Source organism: Solea solea, chromosome 2 (genome assembly GCF_958295425.1).
Source record: "Solea solea chromosome 2, fSolSol10.1, whole genome shotgun sequence".
In the NCBI taxonomy this organism is placed as follows: Eukaryota; Metazoa; Chordata; class Actinopteri; order Pleuronectiformes; family Soleidae; genus Solea; species Solea solea.
Window position 1 is genome coordinate 24755165 of NC_081135.1, and position 22268 is coordinate 24777432.

Consider the following 22268-nt stretch of genomic DNA (forward strand, 5'->3'; position numbering starts at 1 on the left):
TTACTGCACCAGAAAGGTGAACAAAATTTATGCTGCAAGACTGGCAAGATGCGCACCAATTAAACAAGCGAATATTCAAATTCTTTCAAAAACAGGTACATTTTTTGCCTTTCAGGTAAGTATTACAGGCCTTTGCCACATGATCTTTGTTGGTAAATCATGTCCACTCAATTTATAAAGTTAATTTGCATCTAAACATTTACAATGCCTGACACACTGGCGTTACAGTAATCAAAATTTTTTGCAGTGCAAAGTGCAAAGGCCTTTATTTACACACTGACACATGCCAAGATTGCCATCATGGCATGTGTCACTGTTTCTCTCTCGCTGTTCTGTCTGTCTGTCTGTCTCTCATCTGTCTGTCCTGTGTGTCTTTCTGTCTTGTTTGTCTGGTCTGTGTGTCTGGTGTCGGATTTAGTCACTTTATTTAGTCTCAACTTAAATGGATGATTTTAAAGTTGATTAGTCTTGAGGCGTCTGATTTCTGCAGGAAATTCTGTTACCTTATTTTGAAATGGCTTTAATTTAAAAATGTAATTTTGGTCTTGAATCTCAGTTATCATAGTTGCAAAATGGACTGTTGATAAACGTGGAAGCTGATGAATTATGTAGTACATGCATCAAAGTTTACTGTAGCTTGTCTAAAGTTCTTTCAAAGTGCTGTAAAAATGTAGTTCTGATGAGCTAGACCAGGTCTTCCTTTATTCTCAACTGGTAATTGCTTTGATAAGATAACTGGTTCCTGATTTGATTATGAAGCTAAACTTTTGATTTATATGCAAGTGTAGTCACATTAGATTGTAGGTGTTATTCAGCCCATGGATAATGTTATGATAACTTTAAATCTGGCATTTGTTGGCAAACTTTTGATATCCATTTAAGTCTTAAACTTTACGTACTGCCATCAGCCTTTGTAGTCGCTAACTGAAATCGAATTCAATATTAATGCTGACTTGTCTCACTCTGCCAAGTTTATTTCCCTCTAAAGGAGTTGAACCTTTTTGTGTTCATAGTCTTTTTGCGCGTTATGTTGGGAGGCCTCCCAGCAGGGGATTTTTATCTTCCTCTGCAAAACTATGCGTTACTCGCCTAAGGGATGCAGGGCTATCCTGCATAGTTTCTTTCAAAAATTAGATTGTAGGTTGCAGGATTAGAGCGCGTTTCTTTTCTTTAGGAGGACACAAACCTGGCAGAGAGACAACTCAGATTATTTAAGTGAAAGTTGCGCCAAATGTTCAAACTTTTTACGTTTCGATAAGACTTGAAATAAAACCTTTATTCTGTAGGCTGAATTCAGACAGAATTTGGCTTTATGTTAAAGACTGTTGTGCAAGTAATCTCTTGTAGCAGGAGTGAGCAGCTGCAGCTATTTAATTTATTTTTCGTCATTTGGTTTGTTTCTTGGATTGACTTGGTGTCTGGAGCTTTGTGGTTAACAGTGATCATGTAAACGTGTAAACACAAGTGGTCTTTTGCTTCTTATTTGCGAAGCTGGCAGCTGGTTGAAATGATAGCACTTTATGGCTTGCCCAAAGTGGGATTTTTGATAGAGCATGGGGTTAACCTTCAAATTTCACAATTTAGGCAGCTTGTAGAGTCATTAGGAAGATGCTTAATCCCAATGTCTTGGTTGGTTGCATGAGAAACTGCTATCTCTTAGATGTGTTGGTGAAGTTCCTCCTCTGATTTTTGTAGACTTGCCCTAAAGTTTCTCTCCGTTTTAACTCTTGTTGAGCTGTGCATTAAATGATTCCTCCAACTTGTCTCCATATCAATTTTTTTCTCCCTGCAGCCTTCCACCAGCCACTGCTGCTGTTGCATCTGCTAAAGGTAGCCGTATCCTGATCCACTGCATCTTCATGTGTTGGGTAAGAAGTGTCTTTAGACTATTAACAATGTGAACACCTTTTAAATGCTTGATCTAATTTACCCAAATGGTTCATTAGTTTAGGAGAAAAAAAAAATCATTGAGTTGACATTTTTGGGGTCAGTAACCTGACCTCTAAATGTTTGGGAAACCATGCAAAAGATCGCAAGCTCTCTGCATGACCCAACAGCATCGATGTTTGAGTTATTTAATTGCTCAATTTTTAAATCAGTCAAGATTTTATGAGCTGGGTCCTCTTCACACAACAGAGAACAAGGTAAATTGAGTCGACTCGTAACTTGGTAAGGCATGTTGTCTTTCCCCTTCTTCTCTGTGTGTGAGGAAATCTGACCACGGATCCTGACTGAGTGGCATACCATGACTGTGCAGTTTCCAAAATCAGACAAGGATCCATCTGATTTTGTGACCCGGCCTGTCATGATATGCATTTATCTTCCTCCGAAACAAAGGATTGGAATGGACAGGTTTGTAGTGTAAATCACATCACTTGTAGATGGTGAAGCATTTGTTTAAATTGGGGTCAAGCATTTTCAGGTGTCTGCTTTGTCAATACTCTGGTGCCACGTCTTGCTAAACACACGAGAAGCTCTGAATTGTGAAACTGCTGCCTCTTGCAGATGTTTCAACAGCAATGGCTGTTGAAAGGCTGCAGGGAGAGAAAATGAGATCTGAGGACAGGAAAGTGGAATTGATTTCATGCTTAGCAAAATGAGGGTTTCAGCAGAAGACCTTTTTGTGGCGAGGCTACAGAATCAGAAGGAACTTTTGTCTGGGCAACTGGTAGATTTACAGTTTTTCATGCAGCCGACCAAAACATTGGGGTTAGCATCATCCCAAATGGCTGGCAAAGATTGCTTGTAACTGTCAGTGTAGGACAGGAAAGGCAGGTATAGGTTAGGGAGGGCATCCATCGGTGAGCTCTGACTGGATGTGAGGACCTGTCACACTTGACCAGGTGAGCTACCTGAAGCTTTGTCACTTTACTTCTTTTTTTTTTTTCTTGTGACTTTATCAAATTCTTCCTTGTTTTGAAGAGATGAAGGCTGCGGCGCTCCATGTTGGACACCACGACCTGGAGAAGTCCCGTCCTGGATGGCTACGGTGATGACCAAGCCCAAGATGAACCGACCCTTCTACGACGAGGACTTAGCCCAAGATGAACCGACCCTTCTACGACGAGGACTTCCCCAAGATGAACCAACTCTTCTACGACGAGGACTTCGCCCAAGATGAACCAACCTTTTCCACGGGATGTCTTCAGGTACGTTCTTTCAGATGGTACTCAATATGTTTAATCCATATTTACTTAATACTAAAGTGTGCTGACTCTTATTTATTTTATTTTTTTTGTTAGATGTTGGACCTTGCGAAACTGTACACATGCATCAATGGCTGCTACGTCACTCTGCCGAACAGGACATGGTCACCAAGATTACATTTTTTTTTTTTTTTTTTTTTAAATGGACTTTAACCCCCCCCCGTCCCCACTGACCCACAATCACACATGACAAAACACTGTACATGTGATGTATCACCGCACTAAAATACAGACACTGCTACTTTCAGCCTGTTTCAGTCTGTAAAAAATCGCAAGCCCTCTGCATGACCCAACAGCATCGATGTTTGAGTTATTTAATTGCTCACTTTTTAAATCAGTCAAGATTTTATGAGCTGGGTCTTCTTCACACAACAGAGAACAAGGTAAATTGAGTCGACTCGTAACATGGTAAGGCATTTTGTCCTTCCCCTTCTTCTCTGTGTGTGAGGAAATCTGGCCACAGATCCTGACTGATTGGCATACTATGGCTGTGCAGTTTCCAAAATCAGACAAGGATCCATCTGATTTTGTGACTCGGCTTGTCATGATATGCATTTATCTTCCTCCGAAACAAAGGATTGGAATGGACAGGTTTATAGTGTAAATCACATCACTTGTAGATGGTGATGGTGTACAGACACTGCTACTTTCAGCCTGTAATGTTAGACATTGAAAACTTGTATTTATTGCCTTCTTTATATAAAGTAAAACTTTTGTTCTTAACTTTATGGTTGACTTGTATTTTTTCAGTGATTCTGTGGTGAGTGTTATTTTTGACTAGTTAGTGCTTTGAACTTAAAGATGTGGAATTATTTTAATACGAATTGAACTGATCTGTTACTGTAGACTTGGCCCCCTTTGACACTGCTCCAAGTGTTTGGTTGATCTTAACCAGAAAACTCAAACCTTATATGGATTTGTACAAGATTTTAAAGGGAATATAATGAATTGGACTCTAAAGCAGGGAATGCTACAGTGGATGGTGATGCTGCTACTTGCCCCCATCTCACTTCCTTACTTCTAGCCACTAACACTAAATATGGCTAATGCAAAGAACCATACCACCGAACATTAGACTACTTTGCTTTAAAATGCCTTCTTTTAACTACAGATGTATTTTTACTATTTTATTTCATATGCCTTTTCATTTTATCTTTTAATTCTGTCTTTACCATTTTATGCTTAAAGGTTTTATTTTTCTACTATGGAAAGCACTTTGTAGAGTTGTTTTAAAAAGTGCTATTCAAATAGTTATTTGAACAGTGTTGCAGTACCTAACACCAGCAGCAATATGAGCAGCCACACATGCAATGCTAATATTTCTGATTGTCTCAGCCTCAGGTAGGTGATGTGATGAATCACAGCCAGATAACGCTCCACACATTAGTGCAGGAAATGTTAACAGTTAAATAAAACACCAAAGTGTGAGGTACAGATATACAAGATGTTACAAGTAAAGATCAAACTTGGAACAACCGAGCGGTAGACAAAATAGTCAGTGGCTTGTTGCAAGCTGCAAACACTGGTGACCCAAGATGGAGAGAGGGGCGAGGAGACGATTCTTCCAGTCTCAGCATCCAGTGCATCATAAATTCAACAGGAAGAAGAGTTGACTGACATTTTGGTTGTGATGATGCTTTTGTGGAGAGGGGGGCTGATTTTATTTTATTTATTTTTTTTCCTAATCAATTGACCAGTCAATTATTTTTTTCAATTCCTTGGACCAGATAATGTTGATCATTGTTTCTCAAACCTGGAAATTATGTTTTTTTATTTTGTCCACAAAATGAATTGGTTTTAATGATTTGTGTTATATGGAACAAAGAAATTTAAAAACTAGTACCGCAAGCGGTTCTGAACAGGTTTGAGCTTGAGGGCTCGCAAGTCTTCGTGTGCCCATGTCGCCATGCACGCCTCTAGCTCATCTCCCGTTCATTCACCGCTTGCGGTACTAGTTATTTTCAGTGCTAATTATTTTCAGTGGCGTCCCTGCGCAATGTTAGAGGGTACTTCCTGTTTAAAATGGCCAACTTCCTCTTGGGTGGAAGGCCTGTCCGTAAACGTATTCAGGGAAGGTCCCTTGACTCAAATATCAAGTTCCGTGCAGATCGGACAATGTTAGACTTTACTTCCTGTTTCGGGCTTCTACTTCCTAGGGGGAGGTAATCTTTTACAGACATGTTCAGGACAGGTCTTGGGTATCACATATCAAGTTTCAGGTGGATACAACAATCCTTGTTAGAGCAGCATCTAAAACTGTAAGTGTAATTCCCTCTGCTGTCACCAGGGGGCACAGTTTTGGAAATTAAATATTTTCATACAGGCAGCTTCAGGGCCGGACTATCATCAATCATAGCAAGTTTGTTCAGATTGGACCAGGATTTGCAAAATTGTAACAGTTTGTTTTTTTAGTATTTTCTGCTTCCATCAGGAGGCGCTGTTTTCAAAATGTACTGTTTTCAGCAACATAGTCGTCTTCAGCAACGACCCATCATCAATCCTGACAAGTTTGGTTGGGAACGGACCTTCCGTCACAAAGGCAACACCGTTATACGATCTGCCATCATATTCAGCACGCATCATCTACCACGTGTTTTGAGTGTTTTCACCAATTTTGAGTTGGATACGTAGTCTCTATAAAAGTTATTTTCGAAATCATAAAGTAACTTTTTTGTTTTTGTTTATTTTGTCACCACCAGGAGGCGATGTTTTCAAACTTGACAGTTTTTACATAGACGTCTTCAGCACTGGCCCATCATCTATCATCGCACGTTTGGTTGAGATCGGACCTTCCATCATGAAGTTATAAGAGTTTTGCTGTGTGTTGCAAGAAATTCAAAATTTTCGCCAACTTTGCCGCACTCGTTCTCATACGCCATGTGACATTTTAACTAACCATAAGCATCGTAAGCTCCTCAACTTGTCCACAGTGACTGCACCAAGTTTGAAGGTGATCACACCAAAGCTCTAGGACAAGTTCGTTCAAATACCATTGGTGTAAAATGGCCCAAAAATGGCCGTTCAACCCAAGATGGCGGCCTTCCTGTAGAAGTTACGTCAAAGCCCTCATTGACTTTTATGACCGTCCTGACATGATTAACATGTGTATCAACTTCCGTTCATTTACGTGAAACGCGAGAGAAAGCCACCTAATGAAAGCTGATTTTCATTTTTCATTTTTCATTCCCCAAACCAGTGTCAGACACCAGGTCTGATCCATGAGAAATCCATGAGTTTTGGGGAATGGGAAAGGCCTCAAAAAGCCGATTTACTTCTACGAAGAATAATAAGAATTCCTTCAGTTTCAATAGGGTTCTACGCACCTTGTGCTCAAACCCTAAATATAATTTCCTGTCAATGAAGTAAACATAAACAAATAAATAACTTTCATGATAATACATTGTTTTCCGTTTTTGCACATTTGCATAAACATGTGTCATTGGCTCTCTTGTGGTGTCATTTTGTGTATGTGTGTGTAGGATTTCATCAGTGTCACACTGCCATGGTGCGAGACACCCATAGGTAGGACACACTCCTCTGTCAGCACCTCACGGGCAACATCCCAGCACATCACTGTAGAGATGACTTGGTTTTTGTTATCTCGGCCTCCAGTGATGAAGATTTTATTGTTACAGGCAGCAATGGCACAGCTTGCTCTCTCCCCCAGACGAGTCACAAGGGTCCATGAGTCAGACAGAGGGGAGTAGCAGTACATGGCATGCATCGCACCACCTGGCAGCAAGCAGAATTGATCACTTATTATTAATATTGTTGTGTCAAATAAGTACAAATAAGTTATGTGCAAATATATACATTTTACACCAGACTCATACACACAGATCCTCTAAATTGAATACCACTAAATTGTTATGGACCCTCTTTACTAAAGTAAAAGTACTGCTACTGCCATAAAACATCCCGGCTGAGTTATTATTTGAAGAACTGATGTACTAGTTGATTTTCCCTAATGTGAAGCTGTAGGTACAACTAATTTTGTGTTTATAGGTTGTCAAATAAATGAGGAGGAATACTTCCCTCAGTATTGAATAGAGGCATAATGTAGGCATTCATTGCACAGCTTTAAGAAATTAAATTAATTACTTTTACTAATTAATGTTACCAGGATCATCTGGGCCTTTCCTGCACTCTAACCAGTCAACATATCTGCAGTAAAAAAATGTTTAAGCGTAAATGTACAATAAATACCTAAATAAATTAAATACTTGAAAACACAACTTACCGACTATATAGATGCAGTTCTTGAATGTAACAGCATTGGTGCATTTAGTTTCAATGGGAATGGGCGTCCGCAGCTCCCAGCAGTCTGTCCCAGGCTCCCAGCATTGAACCTTATCAGTTGCCAGCTTCCCGTTTGGCCCGCCACCAATCACGTAGATCCATCTGTCAAAGGTCGCAGCAGCAAACGAACTCACACCTTCTCCAAGAGGTGTCACCTGTGATGAGAACAAGGGTATTTGCTGGGTTTGGTGGACACAGAGGATGATATGTGTGTGTATGAGTGCAGTATTCTCTGTATCTCTAACTTTCTGTCTGCTGTTTGGGGCTGGGCAGTTTTCTCAGGGGTCTAAATTTAACAGATTAAAAAATTGTCTAAATCTCATATTGACCCTCAATGTATTAAACTTATATCTTGCTTCGAGTCAGCTGTTTACCTGTGTCCAACGATTGTGAAAGGGATCATAGGCTTCTACACTTGCAAGCCTCTGACCTCCATCAAATCCACCCAGTGCATAAACCTTCCCCCCGTGGACTGCCATTTTGTGCCTCCATCGCCCAGTTGACAGGGGCTCAATTTGGATCCACTTGTCCAGGGCACCGTTGTATTTCCAAACATCATGCTGTGTCTCCTTACCTCCTGCAACAACAGACGCATTATAGAAGGTCCCTCCACAGTACAGACACTATAGTTTCTCATCACTGAATCTTTATCAATGACAGTATCTGTGCTCTTGCTTTTGCTCAACAATTAGAGCAACCCATCAGTCTCTGAACAGTACTGTAGAGGTTACACCTGACAGGAAGTAATAATTGGGAAAAAAAATGAATTGACTAGCTTTTCTCACCAGATATATACAGTTCATTGCGGAAGGTGATGCAAGCAAATTCCACCCATTTTCGGTTTTGCGACTCATTCTCCATCTCTGTCATCGGCAGCCGGGCAACCTCGAGTCTGCTGCGTCTGAGCGGGTCCAAACAGGTGACAGTGGAAACGAAACGCTCATCTTTAGTGCAGCCTCCGATTATCAGGAATACCTCTGAGAGGAAGTGCTGCACACGGGGTTTGGTTCGTTCAGAGACCACCTACAAAAGATTTTAGATGTGTTTTAATCATAAAGTCAATCAGCTACTCCTTAAATCTTTTAACCATTAAGACTACCTAGAACAGGGGTCTCCAACCTTTTTTTTTCTGTGAGCTACTTTGACAGAAGAAATGCCTCCGATACTGCCGAAAATGTGGGCATCGGTATCGGCAAGTACTGGAGTCCATGCACCGATCCGATACCATGTAATTTATTAGAGCTCCGTTAGCTCTGACACGGTTCTTCTTCGCCGCTCTTGAAACAGTTGCGCTGTGCTGTTTTAGAGGTGTGAAGAAGAACTAATCACCCGACACCTGTAGACAAGGAGCTAACGTTAGCTCATCATGTCGGCGGTTTGGCAGTATTTACCAGTTAGCTCCGTTAGCGTTGTTAGCTGCGCTAGCTCCATTAGCGTGCCTACATTCAAACTGGAGCGGCCCATTTATTAAACGAAAAGAGCAGCGCTACAACTAACCAGCGTACCTGTGTCCTGCGTATGTATGCCTCTGTTTTTAAAGTTTAGCGTTACTTGAGAGACTAATTTTAACAATCTGTAGTCATGTAAAAATTATGTCACGTGCGTCCTTTCCCGGTCAGTCGTCATGGAAACATGAAGCTCTGCCAGTGCTGCGGTGTTTGGACCAGAGTCAACAAACGTACAAGCTGAAAAACGAAATATATCACTGGTAAAAATAAATGGTGTCCATTTGTTGTATTTATTAACGTTTTTCGTTAAAGGTTTTACAAACCTTACCACCCATGATAATCATATCACAGTCATGCAGGCGTAGTATGATATTTTATTTTTTTTATAACACACTGGTATCGGTATCGGTACTCTGTATCGGCCGATACCCACAGCACAAGTATCGGTATCGGTATCGGGCGGGAAAAAATGGTATCGGAAAATCTCTACCTGGAGTATTTCCTTTTAGTGAGATGACTGGCACTGCATGGAGTCAGCGAGAGAGGCGTCCACTGAAGTGTCATATAAATGTAAATCTGACAGTCTGAACTTTTATTTGACACACTCATCAAGCTGACAGCAGCGCCACTGTTTGACATATAATTGGTAAATGATAATTTAGTCTTAGAAGGGGCGTGACACCCCTGAGTTTGATTGGATAAAAATGTAAGCAGGGTATGTTTCATTATTGAAACCTTTGGCTACTCGGTAAGGGACTGGGAGCTAGTGGTAGCTCACAAGCTACTCGTTGGAGACTCCTGACCTAGACAGACCTAATGATACTCTACAGGTTTCCCCTGTGTACTTACCTCCGTGCCAGAGAGGTGATAACTGCGGGCCTCTTGCAACAGAGGAAAGGCCTCACTGCATTGCCGTATCAGGCTATCCGACTCCACTTTTTCCACAAAATATGCTGGATTTAGTAATGGCAGTCGCACATGTGAGAGTAACTTGGCCAGTAAGGGATAGCGTTCATCCTGCCGGGCTCTAACCCAAAGCATGAATGCCTCAAAAACACACTCCTCACACTTGACATCAAGGTTGTCACTCTCTAGGACTCTCTCCATCGATTCCGCTGGCAGCTCCAGGAAATCCTGCTGCTGAACCACCTGGGAGAACTGAGAGGTGATGTAGTCCTGAGCCCTGGTCTTCAGCGCTGACAAGGCGTGACTTTCAGCCAGATTCAGGATACCAATGCAGTTCTCTAGGTGCAGACACTTGCCAAGAAAGTCAGCACATGTATCTACAACACGTGGGAACTGAAAGAGAGAACGCAAGCACGGAAATCAATTCAATTTTATTTGTGTAGCGTCATGATCCCAAGGCGCCGTACATAGTAAGACAGAAACCGTTACAATATTAAAGAGAGAAGAGAAACCCAACAGTTCACACAGTGAGCAAGCACTAGTCATCAGTGGAGAGAGAGAAAAAACTCCCTTTTAACTGGAAACATTTTTGGACAGACCCAGACTCAATAATGTGAGGCCAGCTGCCTCACCTGGTTGGGGTGAAAGGAAAAATGGGGGAAAGAGAAAGGAGCTATATAACAGTTGTATCGACTTATAGGTTTAGACTAGTCAGTTCTGAATCTAATGTTTATAGTACTACAATGTCATTTATACACGCAGTAGCATAGATTGTTGAGAAAATTAAATTGATATCAATTTTAATCATCGCATAATAATGATGGCAATACTAGCACTGCTAATGATAATAGTAATATAAATAGCCTTAAAACTGGATCTGGATTCTTCAGACTGCAAGATGAGCACAGAGAGAAAGGAAGGAAAAACGTCAAAGTTAACGAAAGTTAATGACATTTAATAAAGTCATATTGATGCCCTGAGTGTGAGCAAATGAGTATGAGGGAGTGAATGTTAATGCACCACAGAAATTCCCCTAAAGCAGCTCATGATTAAATTTTTAGGTAAAGCTTGAGTACACACTCTGATATATACATCAAATTATTGATATATATATACATCAAATTATTAAGTTTATAGTTTTAGTGTTCTTCATGCACTTGGTGCTCCTCCATTGCTTTTAAGATACAAATGACAAAATTAAATAATCTACAATGAACAGCACCACTGCTAACAAACACTGAATTTATAAAAAAGTTGCCCTGTAATTTCACTTTATACCACACCTTAATCTGATTCTAATTCTAATATATCAGTCCTAAACCACAAATCTATTGAAGAAGTGAGGACCCCCATTGCAGCTTGAGCTTTTAATCTTCAACATGAAAAAACCCCAAAACAGTTTGTTACAAAAATAGAAGTACAAAAAACACCTGCCTCACAGCTGTGTAGTAAAATTACGTCTGTGTGTGGAAAAATGATCCTAAGTGTAAACAACTGGCAACTTTCACTTCTCTCTTTCTTTGTGTGACGCATCTCAAAGTGAGATGTCCATTTTGCATCGGAAACAACCGAAATATCCTTCGTTTCCCTGCTCTTTATTACAGTATGTGTCATACAGACATTTGTAAATGTATGCATGTTCACTGCAAGAACATTCCTGGTTCAAATCCCAGTTTTCCGCCTGAAGCTCTCCTGTACGGAGTTTGCATTGGTCGCCATCTCCCCATGGCTGCAGGGTTTCCTCGGATTCTTTGGCCTCCTCCCAAACAAACGCAGTTAAGTCCATTAGAGGCTCTAAATTGCCTGTAAGTGTGAATGTGAGTGTGAATGATTGTGTGTCTCTGGATGTCGGCCCAGTGATCAGTTGATTTTACCCTGACAGTGTAAAATGGTCTCTAATCTCTCCAATGACCTTTAAAAAATAATTGGTATTATGAAAGATCATTGTTTGTTTGTTTGTTTGTTTGTTTCTGTCAACTTTATTTCATTCGTTTTAAAAAAAATTCAACATATCAAACAAATCTTTCTAACGGTAATAGCAATGCCAAAAAATTGAAAAGAATGAAAAGGAGTAGAAAGAAGAAAAGTAACTTTTTTTGTAACTGATTGTGATTCCCTTGTTTGTAATCTCAATTTGTTCCATAAACTGACTCTCTTCACCATGACACTGCGTTCCATCAAACTGGTTCTTCTGGTTCTCTGTTCCCTTAAGCTCGTAAAAACACTTATCTTTTTCCAATTTTTTTCTCTTAGTTGCTTTGAAGAATTTTCTTATGCGACTTGTACATTATTTGCATTTTAGCTATTTCATTTGACTTGTTGGATCCCTATAGTGTTTACTACTAAATGAGTCTTATAGTTTTCTCCTGTAATAAAAAACAATGTGTGTATGTGTGTGTGTGTGTCCAACTGTCTACACAGTGTGTCAGATATGGACCATTCAGTACATACTTTACTTTGTGTAACGCCTTCGCTTTGTAGCAATAATCTGAGATTTCCAGGTTAAATTATCATCTATGATGACAAACATTACAATACCTTCCACAGTCAATGTCACTCCCATGCTTTTCTCTCATCAACTACACTGTGCACACATTTGACAAAATAAAATAGCAGTGAGCATAACTTAGATAAAACCCTTTCAGACGAGCAAAACAAATGTAACATTTTCTATTTAGTTCGATTTATGTCTTCCTAATATTAGTCTTTCATTTAATCTTTGTTGTACGATTAGGTAATATGATGCAGCTAAAAATGTTGTACTCTTTACCAACAATTGTATTACGTAATTATGATCAAGATGCTGTTTTGTGGTAACTGTCATTTTACCTGAAATTGACTGGCAGCCTCTAGGATTCCCTGGACATTTGCTTGTGTGAGGAGGGCTCGGCTGGTGTAGGTGTACTCCAGGAGAAAGCGCATGGTCCCACTGTCCAACCCCTTTATTTGGACAAGCTCCTCATGACTTTCCTTCAGACCACTGCAAAACATCGCCCTAAAAAAAACATTCATGACATCACATTCATTTAGTAAAACCAGCAGTTTCATCACAACAATAAAAATAATAATAATAACAACAATTATAATAATAATAATAAAAATAAAATAAAAGGACAGTGCTTGGTTGTTTTACCTGAAGTAATGACTGGCAGCAGCAAGAATGGCTCTATGGCAAGGGAAGTCATGTCCTTGAACACTCAGAATCACATCAGTTAGATCTTTATTGACTCGCAGAGACTCCAAACCTCTCTGTAGCTCGATTGGTAGACCTCCATCTTCCCAGCATAACTCATTCTCTGCCGTGAAGTTCTCTCTCTCCTCATCTGGACTGGAGTTGTCTCCATGAAGAGTCAAGGGACAGTCTGTGGTCTTCTCCAGTGAGTCAGTCATCTTCTCAGACGTTCATTAGCCACTTGCTCGTCTCACAACAACATGCTGCCCCTTTTAGGTGCACCTGCACTCGTAAGAAGACGACGAATATAACCCCCCTGTGGTTTGCGATCACAACAAGTTTTTTCCTGTGCTCTTCATACTTCCTATTTCTGTTCTGCGAGGAACATGCACATGCAGCAATGCTTCATACACTTCCTCTTGTTGTGTCAAGTTCAGTTCCTCTTAGTTACCCAACTCTTTATTCAGCACTACAGACAGCTGGTTTCCTTCACTAGATTTCATCAAATAGCCACAACTACCAAAAACCAAAAACTCAAGTTATATACTTCCTGTATGCTTAGTGGTCTCAAGCAGGTCTCGCCTCTTAACTGTCATCACTCGTCACAATGGCACAAAATGGAGGGCAGCTGCTGCTCATGCTTTATGTCAGCTTTCGTTTTCACCACTGAGATGCTAATACTACTGCTCATGATGACCACAAAGTTGTTTTGTGGAGTGATTAGTAACTATCTAACATTCTATATTTTATATATAATTTTTTTAACATATTTTAATCATATTTACTGTTTATTACTAATCAATATATATATATATATGTATATATATATGTATATATATATATGTATATATATATATATATACATATATATATGTATACAGCTGCATTTATGTAATGGTTAATACACCAGCATATAGAAGCTCTTTAATGGAAATTATGTTTTTATTGCTAAAATATAACTATTATTGTTTCCAATTTGATTTTTTTACATAAAAAAATCTGAAAAAAAATAGTAAAGCTCATTAGTATTTCTTGATTAAAATGTCAAATTGGATTAATTTACTTTTGCCTTCCTGAACAGAAAAAATTAGTTTTAGTGGTTGAATGTTGTTCTTGATTCATTTTTGACTTCTCAAGACAAGCCCAGTGTTCCGGCTCTAATATGTGTATAAAAAGGTGATAAGGCTATAAAAGGTATAAAAATAACAAATAACAATAATATTTTTAGTTTTAAACAAGTTTTGAATATTTATATATTAAATATATTATATAATAAATATTCAAAAACATGTTCATCTGCCGGTTAAATGATTCTGAGAATCTAAATGTTGTGACAATGGTGAACATTATGTATAGTGACACGCGCTGCACGTCTCAGTTTTGGGGGCATTGGTATAAGTGTCTTTTAAAAATTAGTCATTAGTATTCTATTGTGTGATTCTTATTCCTTTTGTACTGTGTGTCTTGTTTGTTTTTTACTTTTTATATGGACCTTGAGTCTGAAAATAAAGCTTATCTATCTAATGTATATATTACTGATACACATGTGATATATTATCATTTACATTGTTGTGAACACGTCAAATTTCGAATTTCCTCTTCAAATAAACATTAAAATACGTCTATTATGGAGCCTTAGCATTAGTTATAACTTTTCTCCTCTCCTCGGCCTGAAAGAAGCTGAGATGTGAACATGACACACACGTAGCTGCTGCTGCAGAAACAGAAGGTTTTTCTCTTCTCCACCAAGTGGCAGTATTGCTTCAACATATTTTTTGAGTCATAGTGTTATCACTTACTTGTTTCCTGCTTCAGTAAATAGGACAAAATTTGACCGAGCTGTTTCCTGGCAAAACAAAAAAACCCAGACTCTTCGTCTCTCAGAACACGTTACAGTATGTATTAAGTATTAATTGTATGATCCCTGATAAACATGATCATACAGTAAGCATTTATATCAATCATTGTATTGGAACACATCCAGAAAAAACAGGAAACATGTATTCAGTTTTTAATAACAATTTCTTTCTGAAAAAAAAAAAAAAAAAAACAGTGTTTACAGGTTTAAGTATCAAGAATTACCCTTAATAACTGCCTTTACACTAGAGCAATAGCACAACCATGTGTTTCTTAAAACCTGAGTGAAACCCTAATTAATGTTATTGGTAAAGCCTGTGTTTGTCTTCCTTTTTCGTGACAACAAATATCTGCTGTGGAAAAACATCTATTCTGCCAGGTTTTTTCAATACATGTATTACATCCACGTGAGGCTGCATGAGTCACACCTATTTGACAGTTTGTATAAGACCAACTTTCAATCACCAATCCAAATCCCAATCAGCATTGAATTTAAGAGACGTAAAAACAACAACTCTAAGAAATTGCACATTTATACCAGGAAGTTTGTCCAAATCATTTCATATCACATTTGATGATGCTGCCAAACCATAACGTGTACCGTATCTATGTCAGCCCATACTGTGAGTTTTAACAAACCATATTCAATCTCAGGTGTGAGTGTGTTTTTATCCTCAAGCTGTTGTTACAGGCTGTTGAAATTGTAGCATGCAGGAAACCTATAGGACTTCCTCTTGTTATACAAACGGAAACATAAACCCCTTAAATGCCTCCCTTTATGAAGACAAACACAGATTTCCACTCAGTGATACCGAGTGCTCCTGTGGTGTGAACACTGTGTTGCTTCTTAAGTCAGTTCAGGATGAGGCATTATATGCTCTCATTTCACTGGAGCAGTCTACTCTTCTGTCTGGGTTTACTTCTGCACAGTGGTAAGTAGATCATTCAATTTCTGCAGTTGCATTTGAGTTAAATATACATATATATATATATACATATATATATATATATATATACGTATATATATATACATATATATATACAAAGGCAATTTCTATTCTTCTAAATTTGTTGTGAATATATACTATATTGTGCTAAACTGTAAATGTATCTGATGAATTTAAAATTCTTTTATTATATGTTACAGCTTTTAGCAGAAACGCACAATTACTGACTCACCTATGACATTCTTTTAGATTTTCCGTAAAATCAAAACAGTTGAACAATTTTAATGAAAATATAGGCACCTAAATGCATACTTTACACGACATGAAAAATGAAGGACTCATGTAATATATTGTAATATACTGTATATTGTGCCTGTGTCTCGCATCTCCATGTCACGATGAGACAAATGTCAGACACCGGAAAGTAGAGTTTAAAGCTTCAAGTCTTCTGTTTCTGCACTTCACACAGGAAAAGCCAAAGTGCACACGGAAATACAAGCTGGGCCTCTGTATCGCGTGCTGGAGACTCCACTCTCCATCTCCTGCAACGTGAGCGGCTTTACCAGCACTGAGACTGAGAAAGAATTTCAATTCATAATCACAAAGCCTGACAGACCCCAACTTGCGATCAACATCATCAGTACCCACGACCAAAACTTTGCATATTCCATGTACAACCGACGCGTGAGGAGCGGGGACATTACTCTGAGACACGCGTCTCCAAACTCTGTTGTCTTTGAGATACAAAGTCTACAGAAAGGCGATGAAGGGGACTATGAATGTTTTGTAGTCAACTCGGAATCTGTTTACAATGGAGTATACAATGCTAAGACAACAGTTAAAGGTAACGGGTTAGCATTCGTCTGTCAAACTGATTCAATTTGATTCTACTTTCAAATGAAACTGCGCCACTGTCTTGTGAGATTCATTTGTTTCTTGTGTTTGTGCCGCAGTGATCGACAACTCCTTAAGTGTTTCATCATCTGTCTCCACATCTCTGAGCTATAATGAGGGTGATGCTCTCACTTTAACGTGCCAAGCCTCCAGCAACACCATCCAGCACACCCATCTGTCTTTTGCCTGGTATCTCCTTAAAGACGTCGAGGAAGACGCCAAGCCCATCATTTCTTTGGACAGAGATTTCACACTGAGCCCAGGCCAGGGGTTTGAAGAGCGTTACCATGCTGGTCACATAAGGTTAGATAAAACTGGAGAGGCCACGTATAAGCTGACAATGACTCAGCTGGAGGTGTCAGACCGAGGGAAGATCTTCTGTCAGGCTCAGGAGTGGATCCAAGATCCTGATCGTTCCTGGTACACTATCACGCAGAAGGATGCAGAGAAAACAACTCTGAACGTCAAAGCCAGAGGTTAGAAGCCGCTCTCAAATCAATTGTTACACATTAATTGCATAACTTGAGAGATTCACTTCTTATTTTTCTCTCTGCAGCCATCGTGGCTTTTTGCGAGTATGAGTGCAAATTTGTCTCACTGTGATTATTTTCTTGCTTTGAGTAGAGGTGATGCCAGACACGGCCTCTCTGGTGGTGAGAATCTCGGCCCAGCAGACGACTCTGCAGGAGGGGCAGGAGCTGTCGCTATCCTGCAACGTAGACACAGCCAATCTAGAGGAAAGGCTCCTCACTGTAGCTTGGCTCCAGGGAAGTGTCGAGGTGGCACGCATCGGGCCTACAGGTGTCCGGTCTGTGGGGCCTGAATACAGTGGCCGAGAGAGGGAAGGAGAGCTCAGGGCTGCCCGAATCGAGGACAGACATTACCGTCTCATACTGCAGCCTGTCAGAACAGAGGACCAGGGAGAGTATTTCTGTCAGGCATGGCACCGGGACAAAGGCCAGGATGGTGCCTTTATACAAGGAGCAGTCCAGAAATCTGGCCCCCAGCGAATCATCATCTCAGCCACAGGTCAGTCAGTAAATAAGCCCACACTGACTGAAACACACACATCATTAATCCAGGGTTTACTCTCAAATACTGTGTAATTTAAAGGTCCAGTGTGTAACATTACATCAGAAATGTAATAAATTACCAAAAGTTTGTACCGGTGTATAATCACTTTTAAATAAAAATCAATTGGTCTTATAATATGCCTATTATATGCATGTTAGGGGTGAGAAGAGGAGTCCTCCATTTGTTGCTCTCTGCATTCTCACCATAAGATATGACTCATTCTTACACACTGACCTTTAATCAATTAATTCTGATATAGCATGTGTTTTTATTATTGTTTTTTTTTTTTTTTTTTCAAACACTGCAATGCCATTAGTCTTTTTCCTTTTCTTTTGTTACAGAAAGTGGACTCTCGGTTGAAATGCAGCCCTTGGTGAATATTATCGAAGGTGACAGGCTGAAGCTCACCTGCAAAGTGCATGGGGTTAAAGGTCAGCTCTCGGTCACCTGGCATCACAGGTCAACCACATCCACAGCGACTGCACTATTACGGGATGTCATCGGTCTAAGTCGGGAGGGTGTTTCAGAGACGGAGGGGGAGTTCCTGAGTCGCGGAGTAAAAGCAACGCGTCCAGCACTCGACACCTTCTCTCTAGAGCTTGATGAGGTCACGCCCACCGATTCAGGTGTTTACCGCTGTACTGTGTCTGAATGGAAAAGCAACAGCAAGATCTACAGCCAGTCGCAAACTACCACTGTGACGGTGACTCCTATAGGTAAGATGTCTGTCTGTCTGTCTGTCTGTCTGTCTGCGTGACACAAGTTCTACAAGGCAAACAAAAAAGGATGTTGACAGTTACCAAATGGTCTTTTGAAAACAGCTACTGTGTGTCGTCGCTATAATCTGAAAACTTAAACTTGTTAACAGAGGTCTTTTTAATAAGCTGAGGCCTTTTAAGCTGTTTTGTTAATATGCAGTTGTTGCATTAGTGAAGGAAAACTGATTTTCTCAATTGGTGGTTTAAACTTCAACTATTAGATTGATATGATGAGAGAGGTACTCGATGAATTGCTTATTTTCAGTATATTTTAGTTACTACAGACACATTAACCAACCTATTCTTTAAGAAATAATGAAGACGTTATCGATAAGATAAGATAGAATTTACACAATTTACACACAAGTTGCACATTGTCCATAGTGCTGTCATCTTACAAAAATGTTGGGTCAATATAACAGTTCCAGTTCCAATTATTTATATATATATATATATATACATGTGTTCCAGTGCGAGCACATGTGTTTCCCCACATCCCTTTTTTATCAAACCCCCTCACAGACTCCTGACGACGGCATGATCGCTAACTTCTCCTTTCTCACTCCGCAGACTCATCCGTGAGTGTGCGTCTGATAAGCCGCAAATCCAGTGTCACTGTTGGTGAGAACGTCGAGCTGCTGTGCCGGGTCAAAGGGCCTCGTGTGCCAGTCACGCTGATCTGGAGCCTGCGGCGCGACGCCTCGACTGTAGACAACATCCTGACACTGTACTACGATGGCGGCATCAGCTGGTCTGGCGATCAGCAGCGCTACCAGGTGAAAGTGGAGAACAAACCAAATGAAGTCTTGCACTATCTGCTCATCAACGGTGCAAGCCACAGGGAGGCAGGGATGTACCAGTGCCGGGCATCAGTCTTTGTTAAGAATGTGCACAAGAAGTTGCCTGAATCCAACCAAGTGGCTGTGATGGTGCAGAACCCAGGTATCATTTAGATTTGTAACTTGTAGAACAAGTCTGGGTAAAAGCTGCTCTATTCATTGTACCCTTGTTTCTCAGTTTATAACTTTTATCTCTCTCTTTCTTTCTTTCTCCTAGTGAGCAAACTCATTCTTACCTCTCCCGGTACCTTGACAAGTGACATCAACGGTGACATAGAAATAAAGTGCTCACTTAGAGCAGACCCCCTCACATTTCCTCGCTATGCTGTCACATGGTTGCGCCATCACCAGGCAGAAAATAAGACAATTATAAGCTCAAACCGCGAGGCCTTAATAACTTTTGGGACCCAGGTAGAGCCGAGTAGCAGACAACGTATCAGCATGAGACGCACTGAAGGCCCGAGTTTTGAGTTGACAGTACGGCAGGCTCAGCTCTCGGATGACGGCTCATACATATGTGAGGTGGTGGAATGGCTGCAGGATCCCCGTGGTAATTGGTTTCAGCTCTCGCCAGTGTCCCAAATCACGGAGGTGAAAGTTGTTGAGCCAGGTGAGTTTGTTTACCATTTGCTCACAGGCAGGATTTTATTTGAATGTCTTTATCAAATACTCCTTTTGGCTTACTTTTGGCCAATCAGATCACAGATTATGGATCTAAAGGTCTCAAATGTATTATATAATCTTCAGATAAAACTAAACAATCAACTGTTTTTTTCCAGTGATCCTACCTACTGCTGCTTTAACCATATAACAAATCTAATTACCACATCTGGTCCTACCATTTTTTAAATACAGTGAAGTTCTCAGGTTTCTCCTCTCTGCTTCCTCTCGTTCTCCAGCCAACGATCTTCAGTTGGATGTGAAAGAGCACCAGCAGTTTATCACCACAGAGGGGGATGAGGTAGTACTCCAGTGTCACATCATCTCCGGTGCACTCAGCCCTTCTTTCTTCTACAAAGTTGCTTGGCTGTACTCTGGAAACGGTTCTCCCAGCACAAATGTCCCCCTCGTGGAGCTCGATCACAACGGCCTGCTCAGGTACCCAGAGAACCAGGCCCTCGTGGGCCTGCAGGGGCGGCTTCATCTCTACAGACCCACTCAGAGCAGCTTCTACCTCAAAATTCAAAGGGCACACGAGGCAGATAGTGGGACCTTCCAGTGCCAGGTGGATCAATACCAGTTGGATCGCGACGGTCACTGGCAGCAAAAAGCATCCGACAAGGCTGGTCCTATCACGCTGGCTGTGAATGTTGTTGGTAAGATTACAGCATTAACAGCACTTTATAGCTGTAGGCTTTTGCAAGGAAAATGTATGAGGTACTATATGTACTATATGTAATATATTTGTTGGCAGATGAGAAGATTCATACTATTTAGAATTGAGTTTTACTTGTGTTTGTGAAATCCTGTCATCGTACCTGGGTTGTTGATGGTTTCACGCCTTACTGTGTGCTGTGCCCTGTGATGTACATCTCCATTTATTCATTTATTCATTTATTTTCTGGCTCTTTTAAGTCCTTACAGCTGCAGACATCCTTTGTTTCTGCCCTTTTTTAATGACTGTTAATCCCCACTTTGTCTCCTTTGTCTGTCTTCGCCTCATTGAAAAAGAAACTCCTTCAGTTGAATGAAATGTGTCTGTTCACTTTGTGCTTTTATAGAAAAGAACCTGTTCATCGTAATGGACGAAGTGGAGCAGAATGTGAGCAGATCCCAGCACTTCACCGTCCCCTGTCACATCAGCAATCAATCCAGCAGTGAATCTAAGTTCCAGGTCACATGGCTTTGGCAGAGGGATTCAGAAACGGAACAACGCCCCATATTCACTGCTTACCGGAACGCTACCCTACAAGACAGGTTTGACAACGGTGATCAGCTAAGATTTGGTCACAGGCTACCCAACCAGTTCAGCCTCACAGTCACGAAGCCAGCTCCTGAAAATAGTGGCCGATATTCATGTGAGGTAGAAGAGTGGCTCCTGTCTCTGTCTCGTGGGTGGAGGAAGGTTGCGGTGGAAAAGTCAGGATATATGACTGTACATGTTTTTCCAGGAGGTAAACGCACATTTCATTTGATGGGAACTCAACGTAAATTAACCAAATAATGTGGATACAAGTGATGCATGTCTGTGCTTTCTTTGTAGGTCAATCTGAGCCACAGTTTTCAAGTACATGGATTGAGATTTTTGTACCTTTAGTCATCTGCTTACTGTTGGTGATATTCCTGCTGGTGCTGAAGATATGCATGAACAAGGTCTCAGGAGGAAAGAAGCCAGGTCAATCTCTGTGGTTGGAGGATCATCCGCTGAATACTAAACCCAGCGCAGATGAGTGAACCTCATATAGGCCAGAAGTGGAGGGGAGAGTATACAGTCTGAAGATTTAAAATGGACTATTTTTTTATGTGCAATAATGTTTTATACTGTAAAATGTTGCACTAGACATGTATTTTTTTATTCATTTGTGTCTCGATGATAATTCATGTTAAAATAAATCTGTTGATAATGATAATTACTGCCTTATGAATGAGTGCATTTTTATTCAACCATGAAAATTAAACATTTCGCAGCGAAACCCGCATTTGCATAAACAACAAACCTCATACATCGTATTTGCAACGGGAGTGTTGAGCTAGGCAGATCAACTTTTTATGTGCTGACGCACCAGACAGCTTGTTAGTGTGGCTTTGATGGGAAGAGGTTCAAGCTTAGCACGTCCACGGGAGCAGCTGAGCGTGCAAGATGTGCGATATTAGGCAGTAACTTAGACATAGATGAATAAAACAGGAAGTGGTCTGCCAAGTTCAAGT

General features: G+C 40.4%; 2 protein-coding genes and 1 long non-coding RNA gene across 3 annotated transcripts; 2 read left to right on the forward strand and 1 right to left on the reverse strand.

The window, feature by feature from the left end:
* The first annotated feature begins 245 nt into the window (after positions 1 to 245).
* LOC131455511 (uncharacterized) lies at positions 246 to 3929 on the forward strand. The gene is made up of 3 exons (XR_009239808.1): positions 246 to 2843; positions 2923 to 3149; positions 3243 to 3929. It is a non-coding gene; the product is annotated as an uncharacterized LOC131455511 (long non-coding RNA).
* A 2470-nt stretch (positions 3930 to 6399) lies between these two features.
* klhl6 (kelch-like family member 6) lies at positions 6400 to 13408 on the reverse strand. The gene is made up of 7 exons (XM_058623186.1): positions 12993 to 13408; positions 12689 to 12854; positions 9803 to 10252; positions 8291 to 8528; positions 7880 to 8082; positions 7447 to 7660; positions 6400 to 6938 (listed from the first exon to the last, which is right to left on the reverse strand). The coding sequence occupies exons 1-7, from the start codon at positions 13247 to 13249 to the stop codon at positions 6643 to 6645; spliced, it is 1824 nt and encodes a 607-aa protein (XP_058479169.1). The 5' UTR covers positions 13250 to 13408; the 3' UTR covers positions 6400 to 6642.
* A 2281-nt stretch (positions 13409 to 15689) lies between these two features.
* Positions 15690 to 21970, forward strand: LOC131445444 (immunoglobulin superfamily member 3-like). The gene is made up of 10 exons (XM_058616416.1): positions 15690 to 15820; positions 16305 to 16679; positions 16789 to 17205; positions 17354 to 17758; positions 18145 to 18519; positions 19132 to 19503; positions 19618 to 20010; positions 20300 to 20716; positions 21122 to 21514; positions 21604 to 21970. Exons 1-10 carry the CDS (start codon positions 15751 to 15753, stop codon positions 21792 to 21794), a joined length of 3408 nt encoding a protein of 1135 aa, XP_058472399.1. The 5' UTR covers positions 15690 to 15750; the 3' UTR covers positions 21795 to 21970.
* Positions 21971 to 22268: the final 298 nt, after the last annotated feature.

Coding starts and splice junctions, on each gene's coding strand:
- klhl6 (XM_058623186.1), bottom strand. CDS start 13,249: ATGACTGACTCACTGGAGAAGACCACAGACTGTCCCTTGACTCTTCAT. Junction 10,253..12,688: donor AGGCTGCCAGTCAATTTCAG/GTAAAATGACAG, acceptor TCTCTCTTTCAG/TTCCCACGTGTTGTAGATAC. Junction 8,083..8,290: donor CAATGAACTGTATATATCTG/GTGAGAAAAGCT, acceptor CTGTTGTTGCAG/GAGGTAAGGAGACACAGCAT.
- LOC131445444 (XM_058616416.1), top strand. CDS start 15,751: ATGAGGCATTATATGCTCTCATTTCACTGGAGCAGTCTACTCTTCTGT. Junction 19,504..19,617: donor TGTGATGGTGCAGAACCCAG/GTATCATTTAGA, acceptor TCTTTCTCCTAG/TGAGCAAACTCATTCTTACC. Junction 20,011..20,299: donor GGTGAAAGTTGTTGAGCCAG/GTGAGTTTGTTT, acceptor CTCGTTCTCCAG/CCAACGATCTTCAGTTGGAT.